The 16,928-nt window shown below is 28.9% G+C and overlaps 2 protein-coding genes across 4 annotated transcripts; both read left to right on the forward strand.

Moving 5' to 3' along the window:
* Positions 1-537: 537 nt before the first annotated feature.
* LOC105778670 (probable disease resistance protein At4g27220) lies at positions 538-4,636 on the forward strand. Its single transcript, XM_012602420.2, has 2 exons — positions 538-701; positions 1,639-4,636. The coding sequence occupies exon 2, from the start codon at positions 1,648-1,650 to the stop codon at positions 4,501-4,503; it is 2,856 nt and encodes a 951-aa protein (XP_012457874.2). The 5' UTR covers positions 538-701; positions 1,639-1,647; the 3' UTR covers positions 4,504-4,636.
* A 9,286-nt stretch (positions 4,637-13,922) lies between these two features.
* Positions 13,923-16,065, forward strand: LOC105778597 (glycolipid transfer protein 1). Of its 3 annotated transcripts, none has more exons than XM_012602319.2 (6): positions 13,923-14,169; positions 14,356-14,500; positions 14,878-14,933; positions 15,211-15,341; positions 15,458-15,593; positions 15,778-16,065. In XM_012602319.2, exons 2-6 carry the CDS (start codon positions 14,383-14,385, stop codon positions 16,027-16,029), a joined length of 693 nt encoding a protein of 230 aa, XP_012457773.1. In that variant the 5' UTR covers positions 13,923-14,169; positions 14,356-14,382; the 3' UTR covers positions 16,030-16,065. The 3 variants fall into 3 exon arrangements, with proteins under 3 accessions (XP_012457773.1, XP_012457774.1, XP_012457775.1); XM_012602320.2 differs by having other exon boundaries at positions 13,926-14,051; XM_012602321.2 differs by having other exon boundaries at positions 13,926-14,032.
* The last annotated feature ends 863 nt before the right edge of the window (positions 16,066-16,928 follow it).

Consider the following 16,928-nt stretch of genomic DNA (forward strand, 5'->3'; position numbering starts at 1 on the left):
AGAAAATGAGGAAGGATAGAAAAAACTTTTAGAATTTGTTGGGATAATTTCCAAATGAAATCTTATTCCTATTTGTAGGAATTTTCATGTCTTTCATAGAGACATCTTTCAATAGATGTCTTTATGAATAAATAAATTATTATTATTCATTTAATTTTATAACTATCCAAATAATATTGTTTGAATAGTTATAATTCTTTTTAAAAAATCAAATGATATAACTTTTAACCAATGACCAAAATATTTATCTTTTGATTAATTACACTCATTTATTTATAGTTATTAAAATATTATAAATATTTGAAAATGTTCCTACATGCAATCTCACTCTTGAATATGAATTCGGAGTATAATCTGGTGACACTTAGCATGAATAATTGAGTACGGCTTGCAATTTTGGTTCATTTTCTCTTGTTTTTTTGTTTTCTTCCTTGCTGTCACAGTCTTAGATCATCAAAAGTCTTCAAGGTGGGACATTGAAGGAGGCTAAAAAAATTGGAATCAAGGCAATGTGAAACAACTTGGGGTTATCCTTTAAAAGCTACTGAGCACCCAACACCATAAAAGTTGACTCAACTTTGCTTGTTTTTCTTTACTTTCTTCATTATTGTTCCCACAACTCTGCTATTATTTCTTCTTCACTGTTTTTAAGTTCTTTCAATCTCCGAGGTCTTGCAGAAGTAGTCAACCAGCCAGTCAAGGTAATTTTGCAGTTCAGCTCATTTGCTTGCTTAATTCTGTTTCTAAGCTTATTAACTCATGACATGACATGCTTTTCTTTGCTTTTATCTGGGTCCGGGTCATATAGTTCCTTCCCACTGTCACTAAGATTGTTGGCTATCTTATCATAGTTTATGATTTTGTGCCATTTAGATGACAAGAAAGATAAACTGTGATAAAATCAGTTGATTTAGCTTTTTACGTTGGATTTAAATCTGAATCAGTGAGTCGGTATACTTTTTGAACTTACCATTTCAAGCTTGGAAAGTAGCATACATGTTTCGTTTTTCATATATATGGTGACATATTTTATCTGCTTGTTTTGGAAAAGAAGATTTGGCTATAAAAATTTCCATCAAAACCCAATACATCTCACAGATTTTAATTATTTCAGAACCTCTCTTGGTTAAATATAAATGTACATTTATGTATATGCTACCGCTATAGCAGCTTTGCGTTATTCGCAACGAAGTGAAGTGGTTCTTTGGTTTGGCCCCTTTGCTCACTTTTTTGTTTCCAGTTTTAGTCTCTCAAGAATTTCTACTCCCCATTCTTTGCTTCGTTTGATCGTTTATTGATTGTAGAGATATGCTTGCTTCTGTTTTTTTTTTTCCTTCCATTCATAGATGTACACGATTTGTTCTCAACTTCTTTTAAGTTGATAATACATATAAAATGATAATACACATATGATTACAGGGACATATAATGGAGTACGTAGAGCCTATCTTTTGCATTGCAAATTGTCTCGGAACTCCAGTTTGTAAATACTTGCAGTATCACAGAAAGTTTATTGATTGTAGAGATATGCTTGCTTCTGTTTTTTTTTTTCCTTCCATTCATAGATGTACACGATTTGTTCTCAACTTCTTTTAAGTTGATAATACATATAAAATGATAATACACATATGATTACAGGGACATATAATGGAGTACGTAGAGCCTATCTTTTGCATTGCAAATTGTCTCGGAACTCCAGTTTGTAAATACTTGCAGTATCACAGAAAGTTGAATTATTATGTGAGAAACTTCAAGATAATCAGAGATGAACTGGGTAGCCAAATGGAAGACATTGAGCTGCAATTGAAAGCAGAGCTTCTTCATCCTATGGGAAAGATACCAAAGAAAGGAGTTGAAAATTGGTTAGCGAAAGTGAAAGTGATGATTAAGGAAGCACAAGATGTTGAAAATATAGTCACTAATGGGAGATATGTCAGTCGTGCTTGGAATGGAAAGTTGGTTGATAAAAAGATTCGAGAAATGAAGAAACTTCTTGACAAAGTTCCTAATGCCTTGGGAAGTCTTGTCATTGATGGTCCAAGTGTTGGGTTGGCTTTGCCAACATCAGAACTAGTTGGTGAGAAAGCTGTGAAAGATGAAATTTGGCAATGTTTAATGCAGGAGGAGGTGAGTAAGATTGGGGTATGGGGGATGGGCGGTGTGGGCAAAACAACCATCATGAAGCACATCCACAATGATCTTTTGAAAGAACGGATATTCTATAGGGTAATTTGGCTTACTGTATCAAAGGAGTTCGATGTTGTAAAGCTACAAGATGATATTGCAAGTGCATTGAATTTGAAGAAAGATTTGGACAAGGCAGGAGACAAGCTCAAACGAGCTGCATTCTTGTCAGAAATGTTGAAGAAAGCTGGAAAACATATTCTAATCCTGGATGATGTATGGGATAAAATTTCTCTAGAGGAAGTTGGGATCCCTGAGCCTACTAGCGGCAATGGATGCAAGATGGTATTGACAACTCGTTCAGAGCAAGTTTGTAAATATATCGATTGTAAGGTGATAATAGTGAAGCCCCTTTCGGAAGAAGAGTCATTGATATTATTCTTGAATAAAGTTGGACCTAACATAGTGCAGAGTCCAACTTTAATGCCAACTTTGAGACTAGTTGTCAAAGAATGTGCTGGTCTACCTCTTACAATTGTTGTAGTAGCTGGAACCCTGAAAGGAGAAAATGAGCCTTGTATTTGGAAAAATGCACTCAAGGAATTGAAAGAGAGAATAGGGAAGGTGGAGGGCGCAGAAGCCGAAGTAATTGAGCGTTTGAAATTCAGTTTCGACCACTTGAAAGATGACAAAGTGAAGCATTGCTTTTTGTATTGTGCATTTTATCCTGAAGATTTTAAAATTCCAAAGAATGAGCTAATCGAGTGTTGGATTGATGAGGGATTCATAGATGAAATGGATACAAGAGAAGAAATGAAAGATAAGGGCCATGTTATTATGAAAAAGTTAGAAGATAACTGCTTGTTGGAAAAATGTAGTAATCACCTCCGTTGGACTTGCGTGAAAATGCATGATGCAGTGAGAGATATGGCATTGTCCATCACAAATGTGAATTCTCGGTGTATGATACAAGCAGGCAAGCAATCAAAAAAGTTATTGAAAAAGGATGGATGGATGGCAGATGTTGAGAAGGTATCGCTTATGAGAAACTCCATATCACGGATTCTCAAAGATAGGTCGTCTCCACAACATCAACTGCTCAAGACCTTGTTATTGCAAGACAATCCTATAGAAAAGATCCCAAATTCTTTCTTTGCAAACATGCCTAGTTTGAGTGTTCTTAATTTGTCACGTACGAAGATTGAGCGTTTACCAAATTCCATCTCCAAATTAGAGAATCTCACTACACTATTGCTTGATGGTTGTCAAGCGTTAAGATATTTGCCTTGCCTTTCAAAGCTTCAAGGATTGAAGAAGTTGAATCTTTGTCAGACCAAAATTGAGGAAGCCCCTGAAGGCATGGATATGTTGATAAATCTAAGGTATCTTGATCTTTATGTTGTCACATTGAAAGAGATACCTATTGGACTTTTACCAAAACTTTCTCGCCTTCAACACTTGAGGTTTGATGAGGATAATGAAAAAACAAGCCTAAGAGCAGAGGAGGTTGTGCCATTGGAGAAGTTGGAATCCTTTTGCGGGCGTTTCAAAGACATGCATGAATTGAACAAGTTTGCCTCCTCAATGCAGCAATGTAAGAGCAATCTTATCAAGTACCGGTTACAGGTGGGGCCTTCATGTTGGGAACATGAAAGAGATAAATTTGTATCAATCAATGAACTTGAATTTTGCCAAGGTGAGTTTATTATGCTCCCAACTGATATTCAACAGTTGGATATTTCTGACTGCCATGGATTAGAGTTTCTTGTTTCCTCCTCCTCGTTTTCCTATTCTTGCTCTCATCCATTTCATAGCCTTGAGTTATTGCATCTTCGCCATTTGCCAGAGTTAAGTGAACTTATAAAAGTTGAAAGATTGATTCTGTCTGCCACCTTTTCCCATCTTAAAAGAATTCTTATATGGCGCTGCATGAGTATGAAGACGTTGTTAGCACATTGGTTGCTTCCCAACCTCCAAAACCTGGAAGAAATCTGGGTGGAAGATTATGATGAGCTAGTAGAAATATTGGGAACATCAACATTAGAAGATCACCAGGATGCAGAAAAAGGAAGCGATGCATTTATCAAATTCAACCTTCCTAAATTGAGAAACTTGGAATTGCATGCATTACCAGAATTGAAGAGCATCTGTAGTAAAAGTGGAGCAATGGTTTGTGATTCTCTCCAGGTTATCAATGTTAGTAGCTGTGATAAATTGAAGAGAATTCCTCCATTTGTTCCCCTTATTGGCAATGGTCAGCCATATGGACATGCTCCACCTTCTCTTAATATCACGTCAAGCACATTTTGGTGGGAATCGTTGGAATGGGATGATCCAAACTTTAAAAATGTTCTTCAACCCCATTGGCATCCATGGTAATGGGTAAATGGCAAGGTTTTTTTTCTTTTTGTTAAACTTTACTATTAGTCCATGTATTTAGCAAAAGTTGTGGATTTAATCTCTGGACTTTTATTTGATTAATTTTAATCTTTATACTTTTCGAATTGGTAAATTTTAGTCCCTACACTTTTTAAATTTTAAAATTGCAGTCCTGACCCGAACAATAGCAGTTAAATTCGTTTAGTTAAATTCAATTATTAGTCTCATGCTATTCATATAGTAGTAGGTTTACTCTATTTTCTCCAATTGAATCATTTTAAGTCTCTATACTTTTCGAATTTTGAAATTTTAGTCTTAATGCAAATGACAGTTGATAATTCATTGACTAGATTTTAGTGAGTAAAATATGAAAATAATAAACCGACGTGACATTATGCATATGATAATAAGTTTGGCGCATCGATTTTAGAAATAGTAGAATTTTACTTAATGAATTTAACAATTATTGTTTGGTAGGGACTAAAATTTTAATTTTTAAAAATATAAAGATTAAAATGACCAAATAAAAGTATAGAAATTAAATCCACAACTTTTATTAAGTAGAGAGAATGATCCATAATCTCAATTTTCTATATTAACAAAAATTCTTGCATTTTTAAGATGACGATGATAAAGATGACTCCATTGCAACTTCATTTGGATATTTGTGAAGCTGTTACCACTTCCCACATTATGCAATCATGAGATATGTTTCTACCAAAGTTTTATAATAGTTGATGTATAATTTGTGTAATTTATGTGTTAGAAGTAATGTGATTTAAATTTTTGTTAAAATAAATACAGGTAGGTAAGATAGGGAGATATATGAGGGTGAAGTTCGAAAGTTGAAGTAAAATTCGTATTCCTCTATTTGATATTTATTAGAATAAGGTATTTAATCTTACTCCATTACTTCTATTTGACTTTGATTAGAATAAGGTTTTTAAAACTATAAATAGACGTAATCGTCTTTCTTTTTCTTCTCTTCTACCCGTGATTTTTTCCCGAAAGGGTTTCCACGTAAATTCCGTATGTTCTATTTTTCTCTTTTTTTTCCTATTCATTGTCATTACCAACATTTAATTTTACATTATAAAAATAAAAATATAAATATAGGAAGGTGAAATCCATAATTATGTAAAATATGGGACCAAAGTTGTACATTTGACCTTTGATTGATTCATGCCCAGTTGAGTCCTATATTTATGTTGCACAACTAATATTTTCTTGTCAAGTGAAATGAAGTAGGGGAAATTTACTACGATTATATTCTATGATTTGATATACAAATTTGCTTTGTAGTCTAATTGCAGGAATGGCTATTGTTCGTATTCATTCTAATTCTGCCAATTCCTAAAGATTTGTTTCCTTGGTATATTAAACATTTTCTTCCCTCAGCAAAGAACTAAGACGTTGCACCCATAGATATCTTGTTTAATGGAAAATTTGTTAGACTTATAATACTTTTTTTTTTGTCACCTAAAGTTTAACTCTCTTAAATACATTGGCTCAATCATAATTTATTTATGGGTATATATATACTTGTTGGTATCTAAATTTAGTTTCAATTTTCAAATTGTTACATAAATTTTATTATTTAAATGAGTATCCAAATTTAGTTTTTATCACACATTTGACTCCAACTTTTTAATACTTAAAATGAGATTATGTGGCAGGTACTTTCAACTGATGATGTGACATGTATGCAGCATGTAATAACTTGATTTGTCCACATCATCTTGTGCAATTAATATTAAAAATATGGACTAATCGAGTTAAATGTGCGATAAAAACCAAATTTTAATGAAAAATATAAAATATATAAAAATTATAAAAAAATTATTTTTAATGGAAATATAAAACTTATTTTAAAATTTACAGAATTTAAAAAATTTAAAATTATATAAAAATTAGTTTCCTATCTTGTGCGATGCACGAATTGTTCATATGTTTTATAAAATTTTATTATTTAAATAATGATATATTAATTAAAATTATTGATGAAACAATATTTGAAACATATAAAAATTTAAACAATATACTTAAGTCTTTAATAGATAATATATTTGTAATATTATGAATATGATTTATGCTTTAATTATGAGGAAGAAAATTTGAAAGATAAAAGTTGTTATAATATGTATATATATAATTAATGATTCAAAATTATTTTTGAGAATTATAAAATTAATTTATTACATTTGAATTATTATATTATTAAATTCATATTTTAATATAATCATTAAATTTAAATTTTATAAATTTGAATAATTATTAATTTTTTATATTTATTATAAATATATAATAATTTTATTATAAATATTTATCCTCATAATCCATTTTTAATTTATAATATAAAATAAAAAGTATTATTAATTGTCTTTATTGTTAATAAATTGTTAATATAATTACATAATATTTATAAATATATTTTCATAAATTAAATATTTATCATTTATTGATTTATAGCTTATTTTTATTTTAAATACAATCATATAATTGTATTAACTATTAATGTCTATTTAGTTATAAATTCGATTTTTTAGTTTTGGATCAGATCTATATCGGGTTCAAACTCAAATTATTTTAGGCTTGTATCATTACGAACTTAGATAGTTAGGGATCAAATAAGTATGAACAAACATTTGAGTTCAGGCCTGTTTTGCCAACTTTAATTTTAACAATGGTTTACTTTCTTCAATATTATTATAATATAATTTTTGACTTTTTGCTAAAATAAAATAAGTTAAATTCTAGCATTAGTTCATGTATTTTCTGAAAGTTGTAGATTTAATCTATGTAATTTAATTTGATCATTTTAATCCCTATACTTTTAAAATTTTAAATTTTCAATCATCAACAAATGACAACGGTTAAATTCATTAAGTTTTGCTATTTCTAAAATCGATGTAACAAACATATTATCATGTGTAATATACCATGCCACTTGTTATTTTCACATTTTACTTACTAAAAATCTAGTTAATGGATTAACAACTAATATTTACATCATGATTGAAATTTCAAAATCAAAAGTATAGGGACTTAGAATGATTCATTTGAAAATATAGACTAAATATAATTGTACGCATAGTACAAGACTAGTAATTAAATTTAGCAAAACATATTTAACTGCTACTATTTGTATTAAGACTAAAATTTTAAAATTCAAAAGTATAAAAACTAAAATTGACCCATTCTAAAACTAAAAACTAAAATTAGTAAAATTAAAACATCCACAGAACATAAGGGCTAATAGTAGATGTTGCATGTTGTTGAAAATTTAAAATAAACACAGTTGCATGTTGTTTAAAAAAACTTCCGACAAACTAGTCTCACTTCTTTTAAAAATAAAAGTAAAGTTTAAAACTAGGTAAAAAAATTCTAAAGTTAAACAAATTTTAAAAAAAATGAAGTTAAAACACATGCATGGAAACGGTAACGGTCTAAATATTTTATCAAAATATTTATTTTTAAATAAAAACGATATTCTAAAATTAACAAGAAGAAAAAGAAATCATAATCTATGGTCACACCTAACTAGAAAAGCACATAAATTAAATATGTGAAAGATTAATTTTAGGAAACAATGGTTTGTTCGTTTCTTGCAAAGAAGTTGAAAATGTAATAGGATTTGTAATGAGAGAGGAGAAGATAAGAAGATTAAGATAGTTTATATCATTGATTTAATTTAATTTTAATATATTAGATATTATGTATTTTAGCTTTGTTCTGATAGAACAAATGTGAAAGATATTATATAAGTTTTAGAATATATTACTATATTTTGATTGATATTTTTAATTTAGTTTAAGGTGTAAAAGTCACAAAATTTGTACTCAAATTGAGTATTTGAACTTTTAAAATGTATCAAAAGGTCTTGATTTTTCAAAAAAAGTAATTAAACTCCTACTTCTATTGGGTATTTGAATTATCAAAATACATCAAAAAGTTCCTTTGACTGTTAACTATAACAGTTGACATTAAAGTTAACTGTCCCTAATTTTTTCAGTTAAAGTCACTCAGTGTCATAACCACGGCGTGCCATGTGGCAAAAATTATAAAAAATAAAAATCAATAAGATTTATAAAAATTAATAAAAATTATTTAAAATAGAATAAATTATAAATATCGTAAAAAAATATAAAAATTGCAAAATGTTATAAAAATCATAAAAAAATATAAAATGCATTAAAAATACCCTTTAACCATTAATTGTAAGCGTTGACCATTAAAGTTAATGACCTCTAGTTTTTTTCAGTTAAATCCATCACGTGTCACAACACAGCGTGATATGTGGCGAAAAATGATAAAAAAATAAAAATCAATAAAAATTATAGAAAAATTAATGCACCTTTTGATACTATAATTTTTATAATTTTATTACGAATTTTATATTTCTTTTTATTTTTTTCTAATTTTCTTACGACTTTATAAAATTTTCTAATTTTTTTTCTAATTTTTAATAGATTAAAATATTTTTATATTTTTATTAAAATTTAATATTTTTTTCTAAATTTTATTGATTTCTATTTTATCATTTTTTTGCCATATATCACTCCATGGTTGTGGCATATGGTGGTTTTAACTGAAAAAAATTAGGGGCAGTTAACTTTAGTAGTCAACGGTTAAAGTTAATGGTCAAAGGACCTTATGTTTTGGCAGTTCAAATACTCAATTGAGTGCAAAAAAAAAGTAGGGGCTTAATTGCTCTTTTGAAAAAGTTTGAGGGCCTTTTTGATGCATTTTTGCAGTTCAAGTACCCAATTGAATTTCCAAAAAAAAAAATAGGGGCTTAATTGTTTCTTTTGAAAATGTTTGAGGGTCTTTTTAATACATTTTGAAAGTTAAAATAACCAATTCAGTGAAAAAAAAGGACTTAATTGGTTTTTTTTGAAAAAATTTGGGCTTAAGGATGTAAAAAGCCCTCAAACCTTTAAAAAAAAACAATTAAGTCCTTACTATTGTTTTTACTCAATTGGATACTTGACTTTTCAAAATGAATCAAAAAGACCTTCAAACTTTTTCAGAAGAAACAATTAAGCGCTTTTTTTTTGTACTCAATTGGGTACTTGAACTATTAAAATGCATCAAAAAGGCCCTTAAACTTTTCAAAAGAGTAATTAAGCCCCTACTTTTTTTTGGCACTCAATTGCCAAAATGCATCAAAAAGATCATTTGACCGTTAACTTTAACGATTGACCGTTAAAACTAATTGCCCCTAATTTTTTTCAGTTAAAGTCACCACGTGTCAAAACCACGGTGTGGCATGTGACAAATAATGATAAAAATAATTTTTTAAAATTTTAATAAAAAATATAAGAAATATTTAATTTTACTAAGAATTAGAAAAAGATTATAAAATAGTAAAAATTATAAAATTTTATAAAAATCATAAAAATATATAAATTTGTATAAAGTCGTAAGAAAATTAGAAAAAAAATGTAAAGAAATATAAAATTAGTAAAGAATTATAAAATTATCATACCAAAAGAAGCATTTTATAATTTTTCTATAACTTTTATTGATTTTTATTTTTTTATCATTTTTCGCCACATGTCACACTATATTGTGACACGTGACGACTTTAATTAAAAAAAAGGGGATCATTAACTTTAACTGCCAACGGTTAAAGTTAATAGTTAAATGGCCTTTTTGATTAATTTTAAATTATTTTTTCTATTTTTAGTAAGTTTTAAATATTTTTATATTTTTATTAAAGTTTAATAATTTTTATAACTTTCATTGATTTTTATTTTTTATAATTTTTTTTGTCATATGTGACGCAGTGGTTGTAACATGGGGTGACTTTAACTGAAAAAAATTAGGGACAGTTAACTTTAACGGTCAACTGTTAAAATTTATAGTCAAATGCCTTTTTGATGTATTTTGACAATTATTGAGTGCAAAAAAAATAAAGGTTTAATTGCTTTTTTTTTTGGAGGTTCTTTTTTATGCTTTTTAATAGTTCAAGTATCTAATTGAGTGCAAAAAAATGTAGAGGCTTAATTTAATTGCTTTTTCTGAAAAAGTTTGAGGACTTTTTTGATGCACATACAGGGACTTAATTTCTTTATCTTTTAAATTGAGGACTTTTTACACCATTAAACCAAAAAATTTGAGGGTTTTTTACACCATCATTTAATTTTAAAGGTAATACTAAAAGTTATTTCCTAATTGCAAGTTGCAAGTCGGAAATTTTATTCATGGAGGATATTGCAAATGTTTACACTTACCGTATTACATTTAATTTGTTATTGTATTTTTAATTACATGTTAATAAGGGTTTTTGATTAATAATTATAAAAACGAAAATTAAAATATGATATATATATATATATATATATATATATATTCCTTTTAGATAATTATTTAATGTTAAAAATAAATTCTTTTTAAAAAGAAAACAATAATTTCGTATTATTATAAATTTGTATAAAAGATATCATAACTATAACATAAATTTTATAAAAATTTCATAAAAATAATTTAATTATATTTTCCTATTTATACTTAAAAATATAGTTCAAATTTAAAAATAAAAATAATATAAAATTATCAAGATAAAGAATATTTATCTTAATATTTACATTATTTAATTTTAATTTAAGATAACTAGATTAATTTATTTATCTAAATTAAATTTAAAACAAATAGATAAATTTAATATACTTAAACATATATATTAATATATGTATATCTAATTTTGTTTCTAATTATTTAATTAGAATTAAAAATTATCATAAAATATATTTTTATTTAACATTTTATTATTTAATTTAAATAATAATTTTTATTGTAATTATTCAATACCTAAACTTATTAATTTTTATGGAATTTTTTATTAATTTTAATTATTTTGATGTGTCACAAAATTAACTAAAATTTTGACTAAGACAAGTACACCTATCAATTAATAATATAGCTATCATGAGCAAGATATCGTTCCCACGATGACTATAAATACTAGTAATTAACTTTTTTCTATTATTTAACTTAATAATTTGAATGATTGATTAAAACTAAATTAACTAATTTAATTAACTAATGAACACGCCAAAGAACAAATCACGAAAATAATCGAATAACAACCAAGAAGCGAAACAATACTCAGGAAAGAATCCACTTAGATTTCCTCTGTCATTATTAATCTAAATTACACAATTTCTTTACTTAGTACATTGATCTGTAGAAATACTTAAATTATGCTAATATCTCTTTCGAGCATAAGAGTAACTGACTCTAGGTTGATTAATTGAAATTTCTTTCTAAATAAAACTCCTATTATCACATTAACTCGTGCTATGGAATCCTCTATTAGATTTGACTCTAATCCGGTAGATTTATGTCGTCCTATTTATAAGATTGCATGCAACTCCACTCAATTACGTAATATCTATTCTAAAACAGGGCCTATTCAACCACCGAATTAAGCACGTCGAACATGGATCAATACTTTAGAAATATTAAATCAAGAATTAAGCACACATAATTGAGAATAAGAAATTAAATATTATTGCGTAAAATAAAAATCAAACGACATAATCCATTATAGGATTCATCTCCCTAGGTATTTTAAAAATCAAACGACAAAATCCATCATAGGATTCATCTCCCTAGGTATTTTGAAAATTAGTTCATACTTGAAAATAAAAACATCCAAGATAAAGAAACTAATGATAACTTCCTAATAAATTAACTGGGAATCTTCAATCTTGACGGAAATCTGCTTTAAAGTTAGTTTCAATGGTGTTTTTCGAGTTGTTTTCTTTAAGTATTCTCTGACGGCTCTATGCTATATTCTTATTTTTGTCATATATGCCACTTAGAATGCCTAAAAAACCTGATTTTTCACTATTCAATGTGCAATCCTGTGAAACCGACACGGCCTACCACACGCTCGTTTGGCTCCTAAAGCTTGCTCTGATACTCTGATTTTTTGCTCCTTTTGCTCCCAAGTGTTCTATTAAGAATTAAAACATGAATTTAAAGGATTAAGAGTATAAAATTCACAATTAACATCGAATAATCACCTAAAAATGTATTTAAAATAAGATTACAACATGCTACTTTTAGCACATATTACTTATTAAAAATATATTCAAATTAATGAGTAATTATATTAAAAATATATTTACAATACACAAACTATATTATAATAAGTACATACAATAGTCCATGCATCATATTGAAAAGGAAACTAATTTAACCAATAAAATAATCAAAATACAAGAAAATAAAATATTATATTTACATTTTCCCCAAATTTAAATACATATTTTAACAACATAGTAGTTGACGTCCTAATGTTGAAGACTGAAAGCCTATTGATATAATTCTTTATTAATAAATCATATATATATTAATAGTTGGAAATTAATTAAAGTATTGATTCGAATAAAGTCATTAAACTAATTGATAAATCGATATGGATTGATTGAATTTAATAATTAAATTAGATTTTTTAAAAATACTTAGTAATTTATTAATGGCTGCTTCCATCTTGCTTGCATCATCAATCTATCTTGATGTGATTTATCATTAATAGTTGCTTCCATAATGATGACTTCTACTTTGCCAGACTTTTTATTGGTACGTGGATTTTCTTTCTTTCTGGTTGCTATTTTTGTTGACTTCAACCTTCTTGCATATTATTGAGATTCATTTCTTCAATCTCATCCAAATGTAAAGAATCTGATGAGAGTCTTGGTGGTGAGTTCCACATCTCCCATGTATTTTTGATTTTTTGTATAATGTGAGATGGAAATTCTTCTATCTCCATTTCAGTAATCTTTTTTAACAGCTTCACAGATTCTTCATCTCTTTCCTCTTGGATGTTTCCATTAGGAAATGCCAATATCCTTCTTCCATCCGTCCATAGTTTATAAACTTCATCATGAAGAAGATAATAGGCTTGTGATAATAATTCTATTCCTGTTTGGACTTGATAATTTTCAAATTTATTATAACATTCATCAATTGTTTTTGACAAATGTTCTTTATCTTCATTAACAACAGATAATTTGGGGTTTCCAATCATCTTTTTAATAATCCAAATTTGATACGGCTGATAAAATCTTTCTTGTTCAGCTATACCAATTAGACTACTAATTTCAATATGAAAATAGTAATAAAAATCATCATTGTTTATGATGTTTTGTAAGACAGACTTTACAATAGCTGGAAAATCTTTTAAAAGATGAAAAGAGAGATTTTGCACAACTATTTCTTTAGTAAAACCCCATTCAATATTGATTATATCAAATGGTTCATGATTAAGTCTGTATTTTAAAGTAGGAAATTTATTATCTAAATAATCAGTAGTAAAAAATATTCTGAAAAAGCAAAGGTGGCTCCATCTAATTTTATGAAAGTCTCGTAGACACCCTGAACAGAAACGTACTTGTACAGCAGCCCTCGACGTGAAATCCACATGTATCCCAAATTTAGTTGAATGATAAAAACTGTTCTCTGTTTTTTTCAATATCTTTAAAAATTCCGATCCTTAAAAAAAGAAAAAAACAAGAAAGTAAGAAAGAAATCTCAAGGTTCTTTTTTTCGGTCTCTTAATCGAATCGAAATATAAAAACCCACATTTTATCATTTTTGATTCGTCATAATTCTCCACTTCTCTCTTTTTTCTGTTTTAAGTTTAGTACAATAAAGGTGCATGCTTTGATCCATGATAAATTATCGATCTGATCAAAATTTACAAAATCTTTTTATATGTTTATCGAAATGGGGTTTTGAATTTTTGAGTGACAAGGCTAAACTTTGGTGATTTGAGAAACCAAAAAGGTTGAATTTAAGGGCGCGATTTAACTCAGAGGGAATTTAATTTGATTGTTGCAGTGAAAAAAGAGTGAGCTTTTTCCAGCAATGGAAGGAACAGTTTTTACTCCATCATTGGAAGGAATGCAGCACATCAGATCCCCACAAGGAGAAATGCTTACAAAGCCATTCCTGGACGTCTGCAAGTTGATTTTGCCAGTCATAGGTTTGTTTTTTTTTAGGTTAAGCTTGTTAGATTAGTTAGCTTTTAGCATCTAATTCAAGTTCAATCTTTATGGAAATATTTGTTCAAGTTTGTTAGTGGTACTTGAAACTTTATAGCTGCAGTTTTGTGAGATTTGGAGAAGATTTTAAGATTGAAATGATGATAAAACCATGTTGCACGACAAATGCTAGATAATTTAGCTGGCAATACTTTGCTTGAGTTGTCAAAGATAGTATTTGTCAGTATAGATGTGATCAATATGTGTCATTTGGATGTTAAAGGCCTACATTGTGCAGGGGATTACTGGCTATCTTTCTTTTGGATACAATGTTGATTTCCAGGGAAGAACTGAAACCTCCATGTTGTTACTTTTGCAGATAAGTTTGGAACTGCTATGGCCCTTGTAAAGCGTGATATTGGTAGAAACACATCAGTAAGATGTTTATTTATGAGTAAATGATTTTCTTTTGTCCAAGAGTCCATACATTCCCAGGAAAAGCTCGAATGACCTTCAACAAAAGGGTATCTAAACCCGAAAACAACATTCTTTAAGGAACTCGGCAAAATAGCCTCATAACTTTGGATGAAGTGGTGTCTCCTCACAAAGGGGGGTGCAGAGGGTGGGGCTGTGCCCTTAGCACATAACTTATGTTAATTTCCTGCAACAACCGTGTATGAATTACTGGTTCTTCTGTTGCTTCTGCTTTCAGAGATTGGAAAAAAAATACCAGTCGGATCCCTTTAGATACAACTACTTGTACAATATGGTGAAAGAAGAGTACGAATGTAAATCAGCGAAAGGATCAACAAGTTGTACTAATGGTATTCTTTGGTTGACAAGGTACTTATATTATATACTTGTCCACATTCTTAGGCAACTGCAGAATCTGATCTTGTTCATATATGTCCTTGGCAACTACTTACAGTTTGTAATTTTATAATTTTTATGATTTTCAGAGCAATGGATTTTATAGTAGAATTGTTCCGCAACTTACTTGCACATCCAGATTGGTCAGTGACTGATGCTTGTACAGATGCCTATGGCAAGACCCTGAAAAAATTCCATGGATGGATTGCTAGCTCAAGTTTCACAGTAAATATTTTTATTCTCACTTTGTCAAGTTTTTTTTTTTTTTTGATTACCGACGAATTGCAAATGTTAGCCTTTGATGTTTTCAAAAATATTATTGTGAAAGATTTCTTTAATGTATACTCAATATCACTATTTGAGCATTGAATTACTTGTTCTATATCCCCTCAAGTGTGCTGGATGACAGGTTGCTATGAAGCTGGCACCAGATAGGAAGAAATTCATGGAAGTGATAACTTGCAAAGGAGATGTTAGAGGCGACATGGAGAAATTTTGTTTGACATTTCCTCCATATCTTGAGGAAAATCATAAGTTTCTGGTAAGAAAAATTTGCTCAAAGATGTATCTTTTTTGCTATACCACCAATCCATATATGCAACAATCATGTTTCTTGAACTTTGAGAATGATATCATATATTCATATTGGAACGATCTGTGATATATCAACAACTTTTAAGAAGCTTAATATAGAAAAGAGCAGAAACTAATAGAAGAGGAGGAAATAAGGCAAGAATAAAGCTGATTAGGCCATTAGCCATATGAACAAGAAAAGAAGCAGCTTTAGCTTTATTAAGAAATACTCTTGTAATACAAAGATAATTTCCCATAAAACATAGCTCTCTTATTTGTAAATTCTCCTTACAATTATCCTGTTAGCATTACAATAATTTAGGATAAATCATAATCTTCCAGCACAGCTGGAGGTTTCCTTCTTTGGTTGCTACTTTGCCTCTGCCATATTTGAGAGCCTATCATCCTCCATCAGTTCTGGGATCATAACATAACCATCCGCTACTAAAGGGACCTTGTCCTCAAGGTTCCAGTCTGAATATTGCCCTCTGAATATATCCTCATCCTTCCATGTTGCCATATTAGTAGATTCTCCTTCCCATTGGATAACTACTTGCTTCTTTCTTTGCCCATTCAATAACAGTTCATGTCGACTAATAAGAGTCATAGGTTGTTTTGAAACTATAATATCCACATCGAGTAAAGAGAGAGGAATAACCAGCTGGGGCTTGCATTTCTTCAACACCAAGACATGAAACACGGGGTGGATTTTTTATGATGCAGGCAAGTATAGCAAGCCACTATACCAACCTTTTTTATAATCTTATAAACCCAAAGTATCGAGGACTATACCAACTCTTGCTCGCTTTGTACCTATTCACACAATGCTAATACCTCAGGATCAGTAGCATTTGAATTTTGAAATTGTTCTAATCGACCAAAAATTGGCTTGAGATATTACATCTACTACTGAATTCATTTTTCCGGGACGATAAAGAATTTCGAAATTGAATCCCATTAATTTGTACAACCAATGTTGCTGCTCCG

Source organism: Gossypium raimondii, chromosome 10, assembly GCF_025698545.1.
Source record: "Gossypium raimondii isolate GPD5lz chromosome 10, ASM2569854v1, whole genome shotgun sequence".
Classification (NCBI taxonomy): domain Eukaryota; kingdom Viridiplantae; phylum Streptophyta; class Magnoliopsida; order Malvales; family Malvaceae; genus Gossypium; species Gossypium raimondii.